Source organism: Pteropus vampyrus, unplaced genomic scaffold (genome assembly GCF_000151845.1).
Source record: "Pteropus vampyrus isolate Shadow unplaced genomic scaffold, Pvam_2.0 Scaffold82, whole genome shotgun sequence".
Taxonomy (NCBI): domain Eukaryota; kingdom Metazoa; phylum Chordata; class Mammalia; order Chiroptera; family Pteropodidae; genus Pteropus; species Pteropus vampyrus.
In genome coordinates, this window is record NW_011888863.1 from 2615768 (window position 1) to 2641727 (window position 25960).

At 33.3% G+C, this 25960-nt stretch overlaps 1 protein-coding gene across 1 annotated transcript in view; it reads right to left on the bottom strand.

The window, feature by feature from the left end:
- The window catches only part of ITPR2 (inositol 1,4,5-trisphosphate receptor type 2), a 437650-nt gene that overhangs the window by 130519 nt on the left and 281171 nt on the right, over window positions 1–25960 (bottom strand). Inside the window, exons 35-41 of the mRNA XM_011363170.2 lie at window positions 16147–16255; window positions 14981–15168; window positions 10334–10517; window positions 9207–9463; window positions 6559–6759; window positions 3965–4075; window positions 203–298 (exon numbers count right to left, since the gene is read on the bottom strand). Of these exons, the coding sequence (XP_011361472.1) occupies window positions 203–298; window positions 3965–4075; window positions 6559–6759; window positions 9207–9463; window positions 10334–10517; window positions 14981–15168; window positions 16147–16255 (1146 nt within the window). The remainder of the gene's footprint in view (window positions 1–202; window positions 299–3964; window positions 4076–6558; window positions 6760–9206; window positions 9464–10333; window positions 10518–14980; window positions 15169–16146; window positions 16256–25960) is intronic.

The following is a 25960-nucleotide window of genomic DNA, read 5'->3' on the forward strand; positions in this document are numbered from 1 at the left end:
TAGAGTGGATAAAACCAATGAGGTCATAAGGACCCAAATAACACATCATGGGGCTTGCTGAGGTACTCATAATGGTAGGTCATGATGTGCCATTACGTCTTGTAGAGCAGCGAAAGTCACCAGATTTTCTCCTGACATACATACTACAAACTTGTCCCTTTTAGTTATACATTATTAACAAGGCTTTCAAAAGTTTTCTTACCAGTTCCCTGGGTCTCATGTTAAAAAGAATTCTTTCTGCATTCTCACTGTCATGTCTGCTTTCCATAATGGCCAGCAAAAGCTTGGAAGCATTGTTCTAGAGAAACAAATCCGGTTAATGCACAAGAAAAGTCTATTTCATGGATTAATAATCCCCTGCATTTGTTTTAATTGAGATTACCATGACCATTTTAAAAAATCAAACAGAATTTTAAACTGCTAATTTGGCTTGGCTTATTAATATCTTAAAATAGAATGTTTTAGCTTATTGCCAACACAAAATAAAAATAATGAATCATGAGAGATAAGTTACAAAGGATATTTTAAATATTGGTGAAAAGATGTTTTAAAAATAAGATTGACTCTATATATAATGCATTAAAATATAATCATATTTTCCTTCACTATTTCCTAAATAAGCATTTCTAGGATGACATTTAACAAGACAGTAAGATGAACCATTATCAATGACATATTTCACAGAAACAGTACATAATTTAAAGAATTTAACAAATTGTTTTTAACATGAAACATTAATACATATTATCAAACCGAAATTTTAAATAAATTGGAGCATTACCCAAAATTAATCTATAAAATTCCAAATCTGTGAGTTAGAAGTAGAGTATAATTTATTGGTAATGGTTTACTAGTCTCATTATACAGTAGTCTATATGCAATATGTTTAGCATCTGGGTAGTAAAAGAATATTTTCTATTTTTGCTTAATAGAGAATGAAAATAGTCTATGTTGTATTAGATGTTTTCTAATTTGGTCTATAAATATATTGTCTCAAATGTTTTTACCTATAGATATCAAAAATGATTCTAATATTGTTAATTTATTTTCCAAAATGGAAACCACAGAGTTACAGGAAGTCTTGTGACACAAAGCACAATATCCTCAACATTTAAAAAGCTATTCCTTTACACTGTTTTCAATAGCACTGCCCTAGAATTGTGGCAAATTGCAAGATGATAAAAACTACAGTGTTTTTGTAATATTCATTTAGATAAAAGTCTCAACCTTCACACACAATCTTTGATAGGAACACAAAAGAAGTATAGTCAAACAGTTTAAGATGTTTATAAATGACTTAAAATTAACATCTTATAGGATGAAAACGTAATTGAATCAGTTGTTTGGTGTATGCAGACAGGCGCCACACGAATTCTGTTAGAGTTATATACATTAATTTTACGGAGTAGTTGTAATACTAAATTCTATCCAACTATTTTTTCTTTCAGAAGTATAAAAACTATCTTTAAATGATTCAGATTAGTGATGATGATGATGATGATGATGAAACCAATGTCTCTGACCCATCCTGAAAAGATTTTAGTATTTTGTGAGGTAAGTGGCATTATTTTTTTCTGTTCCATTCAAAAATTTTATAAATTTGTACCAATCTTAAAACCATTTGCATAATCTAGCAACCCCGGCAAACAATATACCTAAAAAATAAGGTTCCAGGATGAGTGGAGTACTTAAATCCTTAGAGCGATCTGAACTGGCCCCATAGAATTCAAAGCTAAAGACACTGTTAACAATAGCAGTATTCTCTGATGAACATCACTCAGCAGGTCAGATACGTAATAGCTTAAAAATACATCCAATTTCAGAATGTTATTGGCATTATGATATTTTTTCTAATCAATCTTATTTCTCATACTACGTTGGAAGAATAAGAATCTTGTAAATCTGAATCAATTTGAAAGTACAAGAGCCTATATAAACTAAGAAATCAAATGTGTGTCAGTGTTAATAGAGGGATTTTTCAAAAGAACATTAGAGTCCTAAAAACAAAACAAAACAAAATAAAAAACCTATTTACAAATTCAGCACTTCATAGTCACATATCAGTTATGAAATGTAAATTAAAAAGTAAAGGACAAGACGTATGTATGAAAAAATTCATAAAATTGTATAGCAAATGAGTACATAGAATTAAGTATACTTATAAGCAAGCAATTAAACTTAGAGAAAATGATATAAAATGAACCTCAACATTTTTAACATAGTATCTTTATAATGTTATGAAGAATTTATAATTAAAAGCACCATACCCAGGAAAGCCCCCTAAAATTTGCCAATATATATCATTCTGTCTTACAAACATTGTTGTTATAGTGGCCATTATGTACAAAGCCTCATAGGTTGTTTAGATAGAAAACTACACTTTAAATATTTCGAATCAAATCTATTTGGTATTTGATACATACTATGATTTATCCAACTGTCATATTTTAAAAAGTTACACATAAATTGTGCTTAATAATTTTACATAACATAAATGAAATTTTAAATGACCCTTTTTCAAAAAAGCATTTTCATTTGAATAGCCAAGAATATGTTTGTAATCTTAAATCATTCCCCATCATTTAGTTATTTTACATAGGCCTAGATTTTTAAATAATCTGTATGCCTATAATTTGTTTTAAATTAACGAATTATTCAATATTTTCACTCGTTAAATTATATCAATTAAAAATGAGTTTTAAAGGTATAATCTTCAGACGAATGAAGGATTTTAAAAGCCTAAGGCTAAGGCTTCTATATGGTTTTTTTTTTTTATGAATTATGGTTAAAGATGAATTTAAGATGAAATAAAAGTGTTTCTTGTAATTTAAATTAAGCTATCTGTCATAGAGGCCTAGGCTGGCTTCACTAACTGAAGCATGATGCTAATGAGGAAGAGGTCACGAGTTCAATCTACATAAGGATCACCTTTGCTCTAATGTATGATTGAAGGACCCAAAGCTTATACATTTTGCAAATGAACACAATGGAAATATATAAACTCATCTTTTCTATTAAAAGAAATATTTAGAGCCATTAGCATTAATCTTCACATAGATAGGACATATGTACATTCCATTATCTATCTAAATCTATATTTAGAAACAGAATTATAAAAATATCATTATTCTTGGTCATAAATTTACCCATGCAATATTAAACTTAATTATATTTGCTATGACATTGAACAGACCGGCCTTAACAGAAAAATTGTATTTAATACCAATGAATTTTTTTTACCTGTTTAACACTAAACACAATAATGTGGTCTTTAATAATTCACCTCAATTGAATATCAATCCTTCATATTTGGGATTTACATAGTTTCTTGTGTATATTCATTTGTCTATTTTTATTTGAACAAAAAATTGATTTTTTTTTAATGTCATTTTGTTCCTAAGCTCTGATAAATGGAAATGCTGGGAAATATGTACATGGCTTAAGTTAAAGAAACTCTCAAAGGGAGTGTGAAAATGGCTTACAGTATTTGGGGGAAAAAATAAGATTCTAATGTAAAAGAAAACAAAAAAAGAAGAAGAGAGCCATAAAACTAAAATGCAGCTTTCCTTTTACATAATCTAATTAATCGTGACTTGCTAGATAGATTTCTGTAGCAAAGATGAGTTTTAAAAAGATAGTATAGTGAATGTTCAACACCTTTGCTCCTCCATATAATGAAAAACATATAATAAAACAGAAAGGAAGTAGTGAAACAAAGGAGCTACCTAAAAGGACTTCCAATAACGTACCCTCCAACAGAACATTACTTCAAAGTTTAGTTAACATTTCATCAGGAATGTAGTGCACACTGTATTTTCACTAACCCTTTCTGTCAATTCATGAGTTGAAAATATGGTAATATCTTGGTTTCTACAAGAGCTACTTGAAGATTTAGAGTCAACTCTGGAAGGGAGCTTTATATAGACAATGTCACTTTTCCCCCTGAATAGGAGATTTACTCTACCTTTAGTTGGAGTACCAGGTCCATTCGATATTTACCAAGAGGGTTTATGTCATTTAGAATCAAAGCAATGATGATATCAATCCCATTGGATTCATGAGTAGCAATACATGTCTAGAAAACAAAATGTTCATAAAATAACTTTTTAACATAAAAGCACTAGAAATCATATGACATAAAATACCAAAATCACCTTAGTTTTTTAACCTTTAAAATATAATTAAGAATTAATTTTGAGATTAGGTCAAAGATAAGTCAAAGATTAAGTTTTTCATAGTCTGACAATTGATTAGTATTGATTAAATGACTTTGTATGCAGAATACGGAGATAGACTGTGTGTAACAGATATCTTTTTAAATAAACCATTGTTATAGAATTTCAAAGAACACTGGTTAAGTAAAATACTTTTGTAGTCAATAAATTTTAATAAACTTCAATAGAAGAGTTCTTTAAATATAACATTTTAAGATCTAATTTATCCTGGCTAAGAGAATATTCCCATTTATGAAAGAAATGTGCCCTTTATGCCCAAGGTTTGTAAATAAGCTTTATCGGTACCGATGTAGCATTTTAATTTAGCTGCTACTTAATGATAAATAAGTGACAAGTGATGCTGCTGCACAATCTGGATGGCAGTAGACAAGTAACATAGGTGCCTCCTGATGTTTTGATGACATCCTGTCAATTCCGGTGGTTGAGGAAAAGTCTAGCAGATTCCTTAAACTCAAATGATTTATAGAGGAATCTTACTTGAGGAAAGTTAATAAAACATCCTGAGAGATAAACATCAGTATTTTGAAGTTTAGGGTCTACTGTGCTGAGACTCTGAACTTAATTCAATTTATAGAGCTTGAAAATCAGGAACTTGTGAGTTAGAATTTGTGGATCTCCATATGACAATGCAGCACTCAGTGTCAAGGGGTTTGAAAAACAAAAACCCTCGTGAACTAAAAGAAAGAGTAAGGTAATTCTGAAATGACAGCTATTTTTCAGAATGGGCTTTATTTCTCCCTTCATACAAGGAAATTTTACCCTTTGGTACAAAGGAAAGGTGTTTTTCGTTCATCTATATTCTCTGAGGTTCTTCTAATCATTGAAATGTTTGCCAGACTTTGAGGGAATCAATTTGCAGATCATTTCTGGAATTTGCTAGCAACCTTCTTTCCTTATACATATTTTTGGAGCATGGGGTTCAGAGTAAGTATATAATTAAAGTTTGTGGGATTCATGTTATTTTATTTTTACTTTTAGAGCTTACCTGATTTAGTAAATTACTTTCAAAACTCAATTTCATCCTCTTATAAGATCAAAAGTGGGGGTACGTGTTTTCTATTACAGAGATAAATATTTTTACCAACAATAAAACCAAATCTCTGAATTTGTATGTTTTTTTCTTCACTTTAAATCAACCATTAGGTTTTCTTGTATCATTGCCCTAAGAGACTGAAATATAATCCAGGAAAATAAGAGCAAAATCCAGAATCTCTTTTACCATGTCATATGCATATTACAGAGGGGGAAACAGTATCCCCATAACTAATTATTTATTTCAGTAACTGTTGTGTTTTTAGTCTATGTACTTATGTATATGTGTGTGTGTGTGTGTGTATGTGTGTGTGTGTGTATATATGTGCGTGCCTATGTTTATGTACAAATGTATGTATACATATGTTCTATATGTGTGTGTAAAAGTCATGTAATTTGCAATAGAAAGCAGATTTTCTATGTTAAGCACTGATGTTTGCTCTCAATGGCTTTTTTAAAATTTATATCCAGAAATATTTGTGATTTGAAAAATATTTGTGATTCTTCTTCCAGGGTGGATCCATGCTTGTGATGGCAGCCCCATAACACTTGAGTGGAGGTGAACAGTCAATTAATAAACTCCAAGGTGGCTCCTCTCCCTTTACTAGCTCAAGTGTCCTGTCTTCTACTCCTACAATGATGTGTCATTAATATTCAAGAAAATAAAATCAGAGTCAAACATTCTAAAAGAGAGAGATGAAACTTTGCCCTGGAAAATGTAATACAGCCAAAGAACACTCTATTTATACTCAATCGAAAGTCCTAAGTTTTAAGAATGGCTCTACAATTTATCATTTGTCATTCTGAGACACTTAAAGAGTCACTTAATCTCTGAGTCAAAACCTATTCATCAGAAAAAATGGGAGCAACAATACCTATTGCTAAGTTTCATAAGTTTACCGTGAATATCAAGGAGATAATATATACTACCCATTGAAGTGGATCCAGAAAAACCAAAGGGAGTTTATTCTACAAATCTTGGAAAGATTCACTAAAGATGAAAACTCAGCAATGATTAAAAAACATATTTTACTCTATCTAATAAGTCTGATTTTTACCTGGAACATTTTCATGTGAATTTTCTTTTATAATAAAATTAAATTAAAATATGGCATAGTATTTGCTAGTCTAAAATTTAGTCTTTGTACATTTTGTTAGGAAAGTAAAAATATCTGGCAAAGCAAGAAGAAAGATCTTTTAAATGTACTGAAGGATTGGCTTGTTCATTAATTTGATCTTTTTGCTAATTAGTCACGAATAGTTTCACATGAAAAACTGCTTTCACGGTTACCTGATTTTCATGGCACGGCCCCTGGCAATACTCCGTCAAGCTTTCCAGAGTCTGGTTGACCAGCACTACATTCTTCTCATTGATGTAGAGACCCAACAGGCCCAGGCCTCCCGTTGTACTTCCACAAATGCAGTCCAAAAACTGAAGGGTCTCACAGACAAGGTTGTAATTTGTTTTGTTGTTTTGATTCCTCAAGAAGTTCTGAAGGCAAAAGAAAATATAAACCAAAGGTTAAAAAAAAAATCACTATGCTAATTGTTTTCAGTTCTCTATGCATGTGTGTTTTGCTTACTCAAAAAGATAACCATGACAATGTTGAATGGAATTGCTCTTTATAAAAAAGTGTTCACATTTATTAAATTTCTCCTAGGCTTAAGAAAAAAAGAAGACTCTTATGTGTTTTCCTCGAGTACCTATAATGATCAGTATAGTTCTTAACAAACATTTCTCAATGTCATTATTCTAAAGAGGGCAAAATAATAGATAGTATGAAACGAAGAAGAAAAAAGAAAACTAGAAAGAAATTCATTAGGAAAAGAAACCAATTTTTCAAGTAAACGATCCCTTATAGACACTATGGCTTCAATCAGGAAATGATATGACCATTATGGAGGGCAACTTGGAAGTATCTACCAAAATTTTCAGTTAACATACAACTCCACTTCTCAAAAGTTATTTTAAACACACACACACACACACACACACACACACACAGATTCACTGCACATTGTATGTAATAGTTAAAACCAGTAACCATACCATACCAATCATAATATGACTGGTTTAATCAATAATAGTACATCCAAACACTGGAATATTGTGAAACTATCAAAATGAGGTATATCAATATATACTAATATAAACATAAACCAGTAATAGTAATAAGTAATTTAGGAATATGATTGATTACTAACTGAAAAATAAGTTGAGGAACACGATACAATGTACTTCTTAAAGAGGTTTACAGGCTTACAGATCAAAATGCTTATAGGTGCATAAAAATTTCTGGGAAGACAACCTGTTAATAGTAACTTCTTTTCTGTAAACCTAGTGAAAGGGTAGGCAAAAAATGGAAACTTTTAAAATTTTAATTTATTCCTTATTTTTATTAATTTATATGAATTTATTTCCTTCATTTATTCTTTTTTCTTTTAGTTTGTTTTTGTCATTTTTCCCCATTTTTTTGTATTGTGGCAAAATATGCCTAAATTTACCATCTAATCATTTTTAAGTGTAGAGTTCAGTGGTATTAAATATATTTATAATGTTGAGCTACCATCACCATCATCTAAATCTCTAGAACTCTTTTCATCATGTAAAACTGAAAGTTGGTACCTATTAACAACTCCCCACTTGCCCCTCCCTCAGCCCCTGGCAACCCACATTCTATTTCTGTCTCTATGATTTTGACTACTCTAGGTACCTTATATAAGAAGAATCATGTAGTATTTGTCTTTTTGTAACTGATTTATTTCAATTAGCATAATGTCCCAAGGGTTCATATATGTTACAGCCTTGAAAGAGAACTTTCTTCTTGAAAAAGAACTTTCTTCTTTTTCAAGGCTGTATCCATTGTATGTATATACCACATTCTGTATATTAATTCATCTGTCGTGAATACTTGGTTTGCTTCTACATATTAGCTAATGAATAATTCTACCATTTATTTTTATTAAAACAAAGCTATTTTATAAATAGCATTTTCCAAATTCTGTGATCTCACACTCCTATTAGTAAAATGTTTGATCAGATTCTATATAATAAATCTATTTCCTACATAGACAGACTAGGTGGGTCAGGATAAGCACGAAGGCATATTCAGCATCCTCATCCTGGAAAAAATGCTTTCTGGCCTTTGCCTGTTGACAGTTCTGCAGCAGCCCCCTTCCAAGTCGTGGTGTGGTGGTCCACAACAGTCATGGCTTCTACCATTCATAATTCCTGATTTAATTTTTTTAAATCTACCATCTCTTACCAATTCAGAACACTTGAACTCTAGACCCTTACTAGAGAAAACAACTTCAAACTCTGCTGTCTTTCTTACAAACATTAGAAACTATTTCACCTTTCATGTGTTTTTGCCATGGTGCTATAAGCAGTGTGTACAAATAATGCAAAAAAAAAAAAATCCTAGGTACCCCTAAGTTCATTTATTTGACAAAGGGAAATGCACCAGAGAAGATGTAAGACCAGGAATGTATTCATGTACAAAGGTATCAACTTCTACTGTTGTAAAAAATCCTCTTCTGTCTTAACTCTATCTCTAATAAAGACATATAAATATATTCTGTTTCCTCGCTTAAGAAATATGAATTGGGTTGTAAATGATGAAATCCTCTGAAGTCTATAAAACCATGTAAAGTACGGATAAGGCAAATGTGACCTTACTCAAGTATCAGAATACTGACTGGGATTAGATGATGCTTATTAAGGTTAAAATGTATGAGTTGAGGATGCAAAGAATAAAACTTTATGAGCCTGACTTTTTCATGCACAAAGGAATTTTCCTTTCATTTTTTATCATTTAGGTATAAAAGTTAATCATGTCTCCAAAACTCTCTCCTAAATGACTTGTTAGTTTTACTTGAGTTTAATTACTTATAATCATAGGCTGTTTTCTCAGCTTTCACAGAAAATAAAATAAATACCTGCAATTCTCGGTTGTGATTTTCGCATAGTAACTGAAGAAACCTCAGTATCGGCTGCATGATGGCAATTGCAGGACTCATTGTTACTTCCTCTGCAGATTTGTCCTCAGCATTTCCTGCTTCTGATCCTGAGCACATAATGTCTATTTCTGGATCCATTTCTCTTCTGTATACACAGTATGCTTTGGATGTTGCTGAAGAAGCTTCTGTTAATTGCCCTTTCATCCCCTCTTTTAAATGTAATGATGAATCTCTTACTGAAAATAAAGTAGTACTCTTATATATATATGAATTAATATTCTTTGGCTAATTAAAAAAAAAAAAGACCACCAGGTACCCAAATTCTCTAAAAACTGAATTAAAAATCGTTTGACAAGAGGTATAATAATTTCACAAAAAGAATTTGAGGTAGCAATTAAAAATTAAATTTGCACTGGGACATTAAAAAAAATCTTAATGCTGCACCAATTTTAGAAGGGTTCATGTCTTTCTGATAAATATAAAATATGAGAGTTCATGAATACAAGAAGGAAGCAAAATATGGCAAACTTCAAAATGTTAATTTTTTATGATTTGTATTTACTACACTGATGACTTTGTTATTCCAAAAACCAAGAACCTTTCATTAGAGTCTGGTGCTATAATTTCTGTTCTTAAGTTTTAAATTTCATGAACACTGAAAGGTTTGAGACAGTTCTTTACAATGCATTCCACAATAAAATCAAACATTTTCATGTCACTACAGTAAGTCCTCACTTAATGCCATCCATAGGTTCTGTGAGTTAAAGTGAAATGATGTAAAAACAAAACCAATTTTACCACAGGCTAAATGATATATACAAGAGTTGAGTTTCTGTGGCATCTCATCAAACGTAATGAAATGACACATATTGAATAAAACAATATTTGAGAACCTGCTGTAGTTGCTTTGTACCAATAATGCCTTGTTTGAGTTTGATCCTGGAGAGCTGTTTCAAGGTCAACCTCAACACCTTAATAATTTAAGGATAGAACTCCATACTCAGAGCCACAGTTGGGATAATTAGACTAAGATAAGTGAGATGTAAACCCTAGGTTACTCTCTTTTCTCTCAGTGTACTCTCCCAAATACTCAAATATTTTTTTACCTCTCATTCGGGGACCAGATGTCATCAATTCATTGTCATCATCCCTTTTTTTATTACCTAAGTCGATGGTATTAACTGTCACTGTTGATCTTATCTCTTTCTGAGCAGCCTTCATTCGGTCATATAGAACTTTGAAGAATTTTTCTGACTTTTTTTGTTCATGTAATTGCTGGTAAAAAGAATACTGCAAGAAAACATATTTTAAAGTATCAATATCCAAGAGGAGAAAAAAATGTGTTTTTATGCTTGAAATAAACATAAGCATTATGAAAAAAAGCACACATTTAATGTGCTACCCATTATTATTTTATAAATAATATATTGACAGCTTTTGCCAGTCTCCTGTACTACTTAATATATATCAATAATAGCTTGTATTTGCTTAGCACTTTCCACTAAAATCCAACATATTTTCATGTTATTTAAATTCATCCTTACTCATTATTTTAAAAATTTACAAGGTATTATAAGAAGTTGTATGCAGAGTTCTTTGATTTTTTATGTCATTATAAAGTCCTGCATTGATTCAACACATATTTATTGAGTGCCTACTATATGCCAGGCCCTATGCTGCTAATCCAATGATCATCCTTTGCAAATGAGATTATGGAGAGTTACAAAAGAGTTGTTTTTATTTTTATCTAAATTACAGTACATTTAATTTAGAATCTATTTTACCACAGCAGCCTCACTCACAGGAAACCACTGATAAATAGGCACTGAGCTCTTTTGGTACTTCATTAGCTACATTGCTTTGCATGGGGTCTCAGCCCACTGCAAAATGAATTCTGCTTCCTAGTTTATAATGATGTAGAAAAGATTCAACACCAAAAGTATGAAAAAATATATATTAGTGAGAAGTAGAAATACTGAACCTTGGCAATATTTGTCCTGCTCATTATCTGCTTAGTGACTTATGGAAGTATCCAGAAGAGTAGGAGATAGGAAAGGTGATATACTCTAGAGAAGACAGAATTTGTACTGGCTGGGGAAATTATAAGTTATTAATACTAAAGCCATGGGATACACACAAACAAGAAAAATAAAGATAATAATAAATAATATTATTTTTATAATAATAAAATAAAGGTAATAATCCTAATAACTGTGGTGATTACAAGAGTTATATAACTTTAATGAGAAATAATGTGAAGAAAACATATGAAAAAAATAATGATTTCCAGATCAAGTCAAATTGGCCATAATGTAATAAATCTAAACAGCCATCGTTGGGCAGTTTGGTTCCCGCGGATATGCTTTCCATGGCCCACAGGTCATGGAACTTGTAGGTGAGACTTTAATGGCATCAGGTCTTGAAATGGATGCCTGTCCTGCAATTTTCTACATGAACAACGTATATTCACAGAGTATTTTATGAAGCCTTAGAAGTTGGCTTCACACCTGCAAGGAGAAGCTCCTAAGCAGAGAGCTAGCAACCCCTCAAGGAAGCAGGCCAAAAAAGCCACAGTAACCATAGCAACCACAGTGAAACAGTCGAGTTGGTTCTGTTAATTCAAAGGATAAATGCAGCATTCACAGACCTCTATGGTCTCACAAATTAAGCTGATGCTTAAACTCTAATAATTTCAATATAACAGGGTTAAAAGGTAGTAGGGGGTTCCAATATATTAATGAGAAAGTTATGGGAACTTTGTGGCTCTATTAAAACAAAATTTTATAATTTATGAATTTCTTTGACATATTATCTCATTGATTCTTTCAATACAACTGGGTGATGAATAGACGGTGCTTTTATTTCTATTTTATAGATTAATAAAATGAGGTTTAGTAAAGCCAAGTGACTTGCCCAATATAAGTCGTAGAGCTAAGATTTAAATCCAGAGTCTCTGACTCTAAATCACTAAATTTATACATGTATATATAATCTCAACAGGTAGCATAAGAATTCTCCTACTAAAGAAATGGTTTTGGATTAGGAAACAACATCCATAAGCTGCATAGAGTACAAAGGGAAACTCTAAAGTTTCTATAGGAGCCAAGGGTGATGGATAAACATGTCTGTGGACAGAGGAAGGACTTTCCCCCATGAAGGAGGGGTGAGACTAGGCAAAGATGGGAAATGAAGTAAGGAACTGGAGAGATGGAGTAAGACTAAGCATGATGCAGGGTGAATCAGCCAGTGAAATTTCCCAAGAAGAGGTAGAAGGTTATTTTAGAAAGGAGATGTTTATAGTGGTTCAGAGAACAGACTCTAAAGCCAGACTGCATGGGTTTGAATCCTGATTCTATCTCTAACTAGCCACGTGATCTTGAATAAGGAACTTAAACCACCTATCTCAGATTCTTCTTTGGTAAGTCAATGTGATATAAGTTACCTAAATACCGTTGTGAAGATTAGCCATGTTAATACGTGTAAAGCACTAAAAACAGTGCCTGGTATTTAGGAGGTATTATGTTCATTATTGTTATTAGTGTTCAGTTTGATAATATAAGTGCCTCTTTTATCCTTCCCCTCAACCAAAATTAATTTAATAAAGAATATTCAAAATGTAAATTGACTTATGTAACTAGGAGGGTAGAAATTAAGGAAGGGGAGCAGAGTCCTATTTCAGTAATACAGAAATGGGAGTGTCAAGAGAGTCCATGAGCTAAGAAAGCATGACCTTAGTGACTAAGGAGACTGAGAATATAAAACTCACAAGGGGTTGGTAGAAGTCTGGGGAAGTATGGGTTTTCTAAAGGGCAAGGAATAGGATTTGAATTGACTTCATCTAAACCTCTTCAAGCCAGGAGGACTCAGATGACATCTGGGTTATACAGTGATGTAGACACATGAGAAACTAGAGTAGGGTAGGGCTGGTAAATGAGATTGTCATAACCCATCTGAAAAGAAGGTTTTCATATACAAAATAATTTAATGCTCTTTCATCAGCAAATATTTGTTGAACAGCTATAAAGTACTGTAGATATAAAGAATAGAACATGATCCTTTACTTTAGGAAAGACGAAATTTAATTAGAGAGGCAAGATGTCACACAAATAACGACAAAACAAGATGATCGCATCTGATAACCCTTGGTGGCCCAGAAACAGGAAGCTAGAAAGCACCGTACTCCTGAGTATTGCTTCTACCTACAGAAGCTACAAAATATTTTTTTTCACTCCTACTTTCTGGATAATCTACATCTAACACTATATAGTTGGCCTCCACAATTTCTTTAGAAAGTCCAAATTGAATATCTGATTGTAGAAGGAAGACAATTACCAAAAAAACCACTCAAGTCCCACCCAACCCCCTTTCCCCAACTTCCCTCAGAAGATCTTGTGCTGGAGGACAGGAAAAGTACCAAACGAGCATTGAAGAAACAAGTGCTGTGCAGCTCACATAAAGGAGTGGTTGCCAAAGGCCTTGGCCCAATAGGGAAGACCATTCATTCACAGAGCCTTCACTCCTGACCACTTATCAACCCTGAGACTGGGCCAGACATGATGCCAGACACAAAGGACCCAAAGATGGACAACATGTGATCTCAACCTTTAAGAATCTGTCATTTCCTAGACTTGTTTTCTAACTAAGAAGCATCAGTGTTTTAAGTTGGCTTTTTTTTTTGGTCATTGTGCCATTTGCTGATCATAAGGCCTTTATTCCTAAAGTAAATTGCCATTGGATATGTAATACCATGAAATTCCTGTTGTTCATTCTATTTGATGGCTAAATAAAGGAAAATATCCTAGTTTTCAATCAGATGTGGTGTCTACTTGCCATACGTAGGGAAAATGGATTCTGGAATTTCCAATTGGGTGGAAGCATAGTTTCTTTCCCTGACCAAGGCAAATCTAGAGCGAGCTTGTCAGTGAGTGGCAGGAGGATGCATCTTCTCTGGGAACACTTCCCAGCTCTCAGGCTCACACAGCGTGCTCTGCCTTTGGGCGTGGAGGAGCCCAGGGGCACCTTGGCAGGAGTTTCAAAGTGAACCGTGTGCCTTCTAGAAACAGTGATCTGATTCCTGCGTGCAGGGGAGCGAACTGCTCTTTGTAGCAAGGCACTAACTAGATGAAGGATGACTTTCAAATTGCCCTGTTCTGATCTGAGAGAACAAATGAAATGGTTCTTCTCTCCCTCCCATCTCCTCTCCCCCCTTCCCCTCCCCCGCCTCCCCCGCCGCTGCCGCTAGTGAAAAAATAATCAGGGTAATGAGCACTGGGACGCTGGGGGCAACAAGTAATGTTACTGTTCTAAACTTCCCCAAAAGTACACGGGGAGGGATATGTTGAGATGGGTGATGAATGTTATTGAGACCTGCTGTAAGACCAAATACGGTGGGAGGGAGTTATGTATATTCCCTCTCGTAATTACTACATCTAATTCTTAGATGAATTAAAATGTCATTTTCATCTGCTGAAAGTCGGCCTAAAATTTCCCTAAGCAAATCAGAATTTCTGATATGATGTTAGAGAGGATCTTTTAAGGAATGCTCTGCTGCACTGAATAATTTGTGAAGCTCTACAGTTTCTACAGTAAATCGAATAAATTTATAAGGAAAATGTGATTGGAGACTGTTTTTTTTATACATATAGTCGTGAGAAGCTAAAAGAAAAAAAAAACATTACTTTCTCTTGGTTTCTATGACAAGAGGAAAAGAAATACAAATAACAAATGTAATGCTCGGCATGATAAGCAGGTACCTGAGTTTGCGTATTTCCTCCTTCGAGCAACGCAATGCCAAGTAAAATGCCTTCTGAAAAAATTCTGTCATTTTTGGTGTTCACTATAACATCGATGACAAGTTCAGATGCACCTTCTTTATCCAGCAGACACTGAATATCTGACATTGATATCCCCATCTTATCTGAATCTTGTCCAGAAAAGCTTCCTGTGGTTAGGAAATGTATATAAATAAATCTTCATGACAGATTTTGTTAACATATATGGTTTTCAAATTCTTAGATCTTAAGAATATTTAAAATTGTGACTTTAAAGTTAAATATAATAGAAGCTTGAGTTTTAAAAAAGATCAAAAGTTTGTAAAAACATAACTTTTTATTAAATGAATAACACCTGTAATTACATCTTTTTCTTAATAAAGAATACTTTAGAAAGAAAAAACTAGCTTTATTTTGTCTTTAATTTATATGTTAATAAGTTATGACTTAGTTTAACTATTTTCCAAAGTTAAAAGACAAAATTAATTCTAAAGTTCAAATCCGTTGTTCCACGAACCTGAAGTTGTAGAAAGGTTAATAGTGTTTTTCATTTATTTTTTTCAGTTTTACTGAGATATAATGAACATATAACACAAGTTTAAGCTGTACAACATAATGATTTGGTATATGTATTCACTGCAAAATGATGACCACAATAAGATTAGTTAGCATTCATCACCTCACATAATTATAATTTTTTCCTTGTGGTAAGAACTTTTAGAAACTTCTGTCTTAGCAACTTTCAAATATACAACACCAAGTTGTTGACTTTAGTCATCATGTTATATATTACATCCCCAAAAGTTATTTATTTTATAATTGACAGTTTGTACCTTTTGACCTCCTTCATTTAATTCCCCTATTCCCCACCTCAAGCAACCACAAATCTGATCTGATTGTATGAGTTTGGATTTTTTGGATTAGACATATAAGAAAGATCACACAGTATTTGTGTTTCTCTGTCTGACTTATTTCATTTAGGTCCCCCCATGTTATTGCAAATAGCAGGATTTCTTTCTTTTCTAATGGCTGATAATAATACTTTTTAAATGATTTTTTGAATGTCTGTGCTATTTTAAGTAAAATCCTAGAGTATCAGCATGAAGGTACGTTATGAGAGTCTTAAAATGAAAAATGATAAGGCTTGCCTCCCCCTTGTGCAGACTTGCAGTAGGTTCCAGAAAGGTGTCCATTCATACCAACTCCATAATCACCTTTAAAGTATCGATTCAGGAGTATTTTTCTTAATGTGCTACCCTAATAAAAAGAATACAAAAAGTGTTTGTTATTGCTTCTTTTTCTAATAAAAGGGAAAAATATCAGTACATTAAAGTGCCACTTAAAATGCATTTCATCAATGATACATGGAAAAAAATCAATTTTATATTACATAATATTTCCTGAGGCAAGAATCTGCAAATATTTTCCAAGAAAATAATAATTTTGCTGCTTCCAGAAATAAAGAATAAAATACAGTATTTTCAATAGACTGTGCTAGGAAAATCACAAATGCTATAAACTTGAGATTGCTTCAAAAGCTTGGGGTCCCAGTGTTAGTAAGAAATAAATTAGTGGCAACTAAAGAGAAACAGATTAAAAAATGCCCTAAGAACTGGAAAGCAAAAGCCTTTATTAAAGAAGCCAGTAAAAAAGAGCTAGAGAAGTACTAGGTATACAGCAGGTGCTCAAAAAATTAAGATTGATAAGACAGAGTAAATTATGTTTAAATGCCAAGAACTTTATTCAGAAGATAGTGGGCACAAAACAGTATATCCCTTTATAAAACATACAATTTAAAAATTCCTAAGTCTTCAATTTGCGCTGATTATAAGGCATTTTTAAAATAATATATTTTGTGATACAGTTACTTGCATGTATACTAGAAATATAGATAACTCCAAATCTCTATTTTATCGATTATTATTATTTTAATAGACAAGAGTTGTTCAAAAATATTATTTAAAGAGTACTTGTTTAAACTATTTAAATGAACCCATCAACTACTGAAGTGTTATTCCCATCTTGCAGGTATGGAAACTGTGACCAAAGAGTGTATGTAATTAGCTGCAGCTAACAGGTGGAAAGCAAGACCTGAACTCAGCTCTTGACTACAAAATCCAGGTCACTTCCCCACGCCTTACCATATGCCCTACTCCTCAAGTGCATCTCCCTTTTATGCTGTGACATGTGGCTCTCATTTTTCCTTCTATTTCTCATGCTTTGGTTATCCTTCTTCCTAAAGCCCTTATGATTTTGTCCTCAGTTCTCTTTGCTGTCCTCCCCTCCTCATCTTCCTTCTCCTTATCAGCAATTTCATCTGATCCTCAGTTGCACAATCGCCTCTGCAGGTCTGACTGCCAAATGTGCTTCCTCCAGCCTTGACCTTGCTCTCCTAAGCTTCGCACCCTATTTCCACTTAGATTTCCTTATTTACATCTGGAGGTTCTGCTGGCACCTTAAACCCAATTTTTCAGAACAGAATATTCCTCTCTTAAATCTGGTCTCCTTTCAATTTCAACGTATTTTAAGGATATCACGACCATTTTTGTCATTTAAGCTGCAAACTTAAGGGATCACTTAGTACCTGCCCCCAACATGACACCAACTTGTGAAATCTTACCTATTCTATCTTTTCAACTGTAGCTTCCAGTAGTGCCTTCACTCTCTGTATTTAACCAAGCCAAACTATGTGCTGATTTCTCAACCACAGTTTTCTAAGTCTTTCTCTTTGTTCATCTCATATTCTCTGCATGAAAATCTCTTTTTCCATCTTACTTATGGACACATTCTATCTTTCCTCTTCATTCTACAAATATTTGTTAGATACCTACTGTGTTTTTGGCACTATCCTAAGTGAAAAGATATAACCCTCCCCTCAAAGAATTTACAGTAAGGTCAGTTCCACACTAGAGATGTATACTGGGCCCTGTGGAAGCACAGAAGAGGAAACAATAGACTCTTAAAAGGCTTTACATTCATACCTCCCCCACTAACTATCGGAGCAAAGTTCGTCTTGTGCACAGCCAGTGTGAAACAAACATGTCCCAAATGTCATGCCAAGAATTTTAGTAGACATGCAAAGTATCTGAAGTTATCTTTATAGCAACTTTTATTTGTTGATACTTAAGTTTTTAGAAAACAAAATTTATGATTGCTTCCCATTTCATGTTTTCTTCAAGATTTTTTTTCTTTTTTATTAAATTTATTGGGGTAACATTGGTTAATAAAATTATATAGGTTTCAAGTATACAATTCAATAACACATCATCTGTATATTGAGACATTTTCATACATGGATGTAGTACATAAAAATGATGACTAGTCTTGGAAGAAACAGTGAGGGGGTAACTCTCCTTATCGATTCTAGCCTAGTTATAAGCATATGTTTTCTAACTATAATATTTGAAATGGGAGAAATGGGAGAGGGTTCCCTGCATCTGTATTCCTAACTCTGAGGCCATACTGCCTGGGCTCCAATCCCCTCTACACCACACACCAACTGGAAGACCTCACTCAAGTTACTTCCCTGCCCTGTGCGTGCCTCAGTCCCACAACTGTCAAATGGAATAGTCAAAACACTTAACCCTCATTGGTTTTCTGTGATGATTAAATAGGTGAAAATATGTAAAGTATGTAGAACAGTTCTTGGCACACAGTAAGTACTATATAAGTTATGTACAGTTTATGTTACTATTGCTGGTGTTAATACTATCCGGATCATTGAATATAATTTACAAAGTGCTTTTGTACATACTTTCTCACTTTATACTAAACTTTCCCACAAAAGTGAAAAAATTTCTAACATACTAAAAAAAGGCAAAAATAACAAATGATAAACTGCCTGAAAATCCTAATTTATCCACTATGAATCGGTCCTTGGAATATATACTTATGATGTCATTTACATACACTTTACAAAGAAAATGGACTTTACGATTTCAACTAAAGTAGAAAAAATTGTTTCTTGGTTCAAACTCCACAGTTAGTGTTAAAAATGAAAACAAAAATAGGTATGGAAAGAACAGGATTATATATATATTCTGTTTGTCCTAGTCAAAATCATTTAAGATCGAAAAACTTTAGATATTACTATATCACAAGTTTAGCAGAATGAATTTATGTTGTCCAGTATCAAGTCATAACTTGAAGGACAAGAGGCAAGTACTGTGTTCCAACTTGTCTTGGGGCATTCTTCATGGCCTGCATGTACTATCCGTGATGGGTTACAGTGGTGATAGCACAGATGCAAGTCCTTTCCACAAATTCCTTTAACTCAAAGTAATTGTAGAAGTGCTGTAAGAAATTCTGGTGCCAGGGTTGTAAATTATTGTCTCAGAGCTATAATCGCCATGGCAGAAATTTAGGAAAGAACTAAAATCACATTAAGCTATTTTGAAAAGAATTCTGCAACAATTGAGAAGTTTGCCTTCTGTACTCGCTCTTCAATTCCAAAATGAATTCCTGATTGGGCTTCCCATGGAAGGTGTCTTTGTTGGATTAGGCCAAGTAGCAAGAAATGTCCTTTCCAGTCTTTTCAATATCAGAGTCAATTCCAGGCCACAAGACATAGCGTTTAGCCAATGTCTTCATGTGAACACATCCCAGATGTGCTCAATGTAACGGAGCCAAGATAACTAACAACCACCTTCTGAAATTACAACAAAACATCTCCATAAAAAGACATCTTTTGTGGCCAGAGAAGTCATGCTGACAGTTTGTGAATATCTGGAAAGACTGGTTTTTTTCCTGGCCACTTCCTGTTGTACTAACTCCAATGTATCAAAAATTAAGAAGCTTAGGAATTATTGCCTTTCATAGATAGAAAGGATAACAAAAATTTAGAGAAGACTAAAACTTTTCTTTGATTTTTGAGAGAGCACAACTCTGTTCACCTTAAAAGGAGTAAATAGCATTAGGAGTATAAAGTTCAAGGATCTGATATTTAAGGTACCAATTTCACGTTTGTTAACTTTCTCTTGGAAAAATTACATACTAAAGTAATATTTTTTTCCATTGTAGACAATATCATCAAGACATCATCAAAATATGATACCACAATCAGAATCCCAGAAAATTAGTCCTCGACGGAAAATTCAAAAGGTAATGATAACTGTAACCTATAGATGCTTAATTTAAGGTTTTTCATCAAAGACCAATGATTAGCTACTAATAAGCTTGAGCAAGATTTGCAAGGGGATAAGTGCATCTACCTATGTTCTCCACAGTCTCACTTTCACATTAAACTTGGTATTAGCCTAACTGATGTTTCCCTAACCTTTCCATTTAATGATAGCACATCTAGTTAGATATTAATCCTCATTCTCAGGGGTTAAAAGATACATTTTTAATTTAAAATAAATTATTTCAACAGCTGTACCCTATTGGAATTACATTAGGTCCACCATTATAATCAACTACATCTTCAAGGAACTCCTTTGGGAAAACGTGGCCAATCTCCTATAATCTAGCTGTCTAATGGTTTGAATTTCTTGGTCACTGAATTCAAGGAGTATAAGCCAGTCTCATCTCCCCTGATGCTTTTCCCCAGCTTTCATAAGATGAGGAACACAAACTTCAATAGGAGTAGTTATTATATACATTCGCAAGATGTTCTTCATCAACATAATAATGCAATCATTACAATCTTGAAAAGCATATGAATTTCTAAACAATTCCAGTAAAAAAGTTTATTAAAATAAAAGACTGGAAAATTTTTAAAACCAATTATTCATAAACCACAATAACAATCTACTTCCATCTTCTCTTCTTCCTTTTTTAAATTTTCATTGTAAAGACACATTAAATTTCTATGATGTGTCAGGAATTAGGAAAAGCGTATATAAAGCGATTCTGTAGATATGTTAGAAGAATTTTTAAATATGTAGAGTTGAGACATATAACACTGTTTTTCAATATAAATAATTCTCACTAGATCATTTTATTTTGTTTGTGAAATTTAAACGTTAAATAGTAAATGATGATAATTAAACATTTGATGATGATGCTGGAGATAAGAATGACTTCAGTCATCATTCCAGATTTATCAAACATCCTAGCCTCTAGACAAATGGGGTTGCTGAGAAGGCTTTGTTAGGGGATGAGTCTGTGCCCCAAACCAGTGAGGAGGAAAGGAAACTATTTCTATGTGGTATAATAAAAGCCCCACAGTTTTATTTCCAGGAAGCATACCGACTGACATCATACTCAATAGACTCATACACTTCAGCCATTTTAATGCAGGGTCTTGCTTAAATTCAGAGGTTGAGAATTTATGCAACCCCTTACCAATAGTATTTGAGAATGGGTTTTTCTGCTTGTAATTTTTTAGTTTTCTGAATAAATAGTCTTCATCTGATCTCCAGAACATAAAGAGTTGAGATAAAGGTAAATAAGAAAGAGATGAACATATGAGCTCTACATACCATTTCCACATAGAAGCAAAACTACTAGGCTCACATCATAAATCACTACCTCATAAAAGTACATACAATTGGCAGTGCACACACCACTAAGCCCATAATCCCCTGGTATATGGTATAGAAACCTACTAGAATACTATTTGTCACTGAAAAAATGGAATTAATATGCTGCCAATACAAGCATGTGCACTCACACCAAAGGTGAGGAAAATGGAATATTAAGTGACAATTTCAAAGCTTCTGCAAAGACTTTGTGTTCCTAAGGGATTATATGGTAAGGTACATAGCCCAGTAATTGACTCAGCTTATGGAATGTCCCAGAGAAGACAGACAGATCAAAAAAGGAGTGAGAGGAGATGGAAACAAATGAGCAAACTGACCTTGATCTGAAAAACGGGACAATTTTTCTCCTGGACAATGGAAAAAGTCATATTTAGCTTGCTGTTTTAGATTTTCAAGTGCTGTGATTCCTGTTATATTTTCACATCATTCAATAAATAGATACACAGGTACAACTTTGCAAGGTGGTGTTAACAAAAGGGAAAAACAATACATAAAGAAGTGAGACTGGCACCCCTCTGCAGCCCTACATTCACCTTCCTGTTTTTGCTGAGTGTCATGATCCTAGTGCAGCCTGCAAGCCCCAAGCTATAATCTACTGATCTAAAATAAAGAGTGTGTTGGCCACGGGGACGGTGAGAGTAGCACGTGACTCTGAAGAGTTATCAAGGGAATGACTCACATAGAGAGAGAGAGAGAGAGAGACTGACAGACAGACAGACAGACGGATGGACGAACACACACACACACACACACACACACACACACACACACACAAGGGCGGCACTCATCCCTTTCTCCCAAAAAAAAAACTAGAAAGAAATTTTCCTTAACAAGGAGGGAGAAAATGAGTATTTGCATTATTTATCAATCAATGCAAATATTTCAACAAAAGAAGTATAAAGTTAGAGTTTAATAAATTCAGAATATATTTAGAAGTTCCTCAGATAGGAGAGAAATATTTATGGAATCTATAGAATGAAGAGGAGGTTGGCATAGTATAACTTCAAAGGAAGGTCTTGAGAATTAAATGAGATAATAGTTACACACAATTTAACACATAATACACACAATTTATGCAAGCTCTGAGAATTGGAAAGTTGTTTACTCAGTGGAAATGAGAATGTTTCAGAGACTGATGTAATTGGTTTGGATCTGGATTCTGCTGCTGGCTTTTTGATCTCAAGAATTTTACTTAATTATCCTGAGATTCAGTTTCCCAATCTGTGTATTATAATATCCATACTGCAGGGCTATTTTAAAGATTAGAAATTACATATGAAAAGCTTTGTGCTCTTAGCCCACAATAAGTGCTAAATAGACAGTTATTGTAATATTTTGTTTAATTTTTAAAGAAAAATAAGATTTGCACAACTAACGGTATATATAGGATATTATAATACCAGTGTCATAAAGACAGCCTTAGCTTTAACTGCTGACATAAATATTGAGCTCCAGCCTTTCACAATTTTTTGAGAGAAGGCAAATGAAAAACGGCATTCACTTTGTAGATTACTTTGAAGTCAACTTAATCAGTATGTTACACTTTAATAAAAATAACACCTACACGTGCATAGGTCTCAACCATCCCTAGTGCATGTACAAAGCAGGATTCTTCAGAAGCCAATTTAGATCAACTTTTCTTAAAGTAGTGTTAGTAGGAAGACCAATATTCCAAGTCCTGTCAAAACAAAGTAATTTTCCTTCCTAATATTTAACATAAGAAATATATTAAATATATTTATAAAATTATCATACAGCGCTTATTCATTGGGAAAGATGATACTTCCTAACCAGTCTCCTCATATTCACTTGGTGCCCTTCTAATTCATTCTCCACTCAGTATTTAGAAGGTTATGGAACAACAGAGGACTAGAATTCAGACTACATGAATATAGAAAGAATAATTACAAATTAGTGAGAGAAAAATAATCTGGTAAAAAAGTGGACAAAAGAACTGAACCAGCTTGTCATATAAGAAGGAAATATGGCCAAGAAACATGAAAAAAAGCTCACTTTTAATAGTAATTAGGAAAATACAAATTAAGACTACAATAAGACACCATTTTACACCCACTACATTGTCAAAAATTAAGTCTTACAAAACCAAGTGCTGGAGAATATGTGTATCAAATATGGTAATGAAAATTAGTACAATCATTCTGGAAAACACGTTCTCATCCAGAAATTCCAAAACATGTGCTGCAGGAGACACATAGTACCACACCCGAGACATTCATATTAGCATTGAAAGCAAAACGACAAGCAAAAAGTAAAAAGCAAAAACAAACAAACACAAAAAATCTTGTAATCAACCCAAATATACACATACTGGAAAATGGATCAATAAATTGAGGCATATTTCCAAAGTGGAATATTATACAGTGGTAAACATGAATGAGCTAAAGCCTCACAGCAATATATAACAACCTTAGTAAATCTTATAAACATAATGTAAAGAGAGAAAGAAAAAACGAGTCCTAGAAGACATGCAGTGTAGTATGAAAATGCAAGCTAACAGTTGTCTTTGAGAGGGACAGCCAGAGCACATAGGTAGATACAAGTTGTTTATAATGTTCTCATTCTTCAGTTAGCTGGGGGGGTTGTGGGTCTCTATTATGCTATTAAGCTTTATAATTAAAAGTGTTGTTGTATGAATTTTTTCATATGCTCAAAATTATGTTAAAAGAATATACTCAAGAAATATTAAACACAATTATGGCTGCTTCCTACATACATTCTCTTGCTTTTCACCTCTCTTTGAATACTGATCAAAATCCTTATGGCGGCTTAGGTGAGAATTCATGATCTGACATGTACAAATCTTGGACCACTATCATCATTGTTCTCTGAACCAATCTACATTTTCCTCCTGCCACACAGACTTTCAATGTCTTATCATGTTCCCTTCTGCTTCAAGATATTAGAAGAAGGCGTTCCCTTTTGCCAGTCGGGCTTTCAGTTCCCACCCCCACGCACCACCCAGGACTCCCAGCTTTGCTTAGTTAACTTCTACTTAACTTTTAGATCTCAGGTCAACCATATAAGTGTGTCTTCTCTAACCTTACCAAGCCAGATATCATTAAATCCTCTCCTAACACCACATACTTTCACCATGTGTTTTAGTTTTATATTTATTCACATCAACCTTGGAATGATTTCTGTCTTTCTACTATATAAGCTTATAAGCATAGAGACTGTGCCTTTTTTTTTTTTTTTTCCTTTTTGGCTGACCATGGACTCCAACATCCAGCACAAAACCTGGCACATTAAGTAGCCATAAGTGTTTTTGAATGAATGTATGAATCAATGATTCTGAATAAGTGATCACTACATTTATCAACAGAATTTGGTGCAGAGCACCATCTTTAAGGACTGTGATATATGTTGTAATCATGTCTTATAATATTGGCAAATGTTTGCAATATAGTCCATGTTACTTGCATATTAAATATTTTTAGTATACAAACTCATAAACTATGGTTCTGTGGCTGCAAGGAGGAACTGGTGTTAGAATCCAAAAAGCAAAATGTTAGAACATTTAAAAGTAAAAATCAACAGCAATTCCAACATTCAATCTGAAAGACTGGAAGGAAGAATATTAACTAATAATTACAGATATGGCGTAATGCAAGAAAACACATTAATATGCCAAATTCCAGTCCAAGTTCTTCCCTTGCTACAATATATCTATTGAAATAGAATTTTTATATTTTACTGAAAAACACAGAAACCACCTTGAATCTGTACATCATGCAAGGATCTGACTTAGCAACATAATCTCTAATATTGTATGAATATGTCATTTAAAAAAGATAAAGTTACTATTCTCTTTAAAAATATTATGTTAGGGTGTGTCATGATTTGGAATCAATGATCAAATTAAAGGTTATTCTATTTTATCTTATTTTTCCATCATGAAATGAAAATCATTTCTTTCTTTAGTGTTTGTTGTTATGACATTAAAAAATTATGTACACCTAATTTTGACTCTTTCTTGCCCATGGCATCATATATTTCACCAACTCTAGTATAAGCAATTATCTGCTCTCTAGCTTCTAATTGTGTTCTATATGTTAACCACAATTTTTGAAGAATTTCACAGTAAAAGACTATGAGACAAAGATTTAAAAGTAGTGGAAACTAGGAATTCTTTAAATATTCATCAACATTTCAACGCACCAATACAATTATTACCAAAAGAAAATGAGGCCTCCATTCAAATAAACCTAAAGATGCCTGAGCTGATTAAAGGACAAAGTGCCCAATGCTTACCTTAGAAAGAGGCTTTTTCAGAAAGTCTTTTAAGCTTATACAGTCTTTTTAAACGCTATTTTGAAAATCATTTTGATTTTCTGTGGCAGATACCATGGCATCACGACTTTACATATCTAAAACTGGAATCCAGGGCACTAAGAAATTCACACTTCCTTTTTTATTAACATGTAAAGCATGTTTGCTAATACAGAAGTCTGGCTGTTTG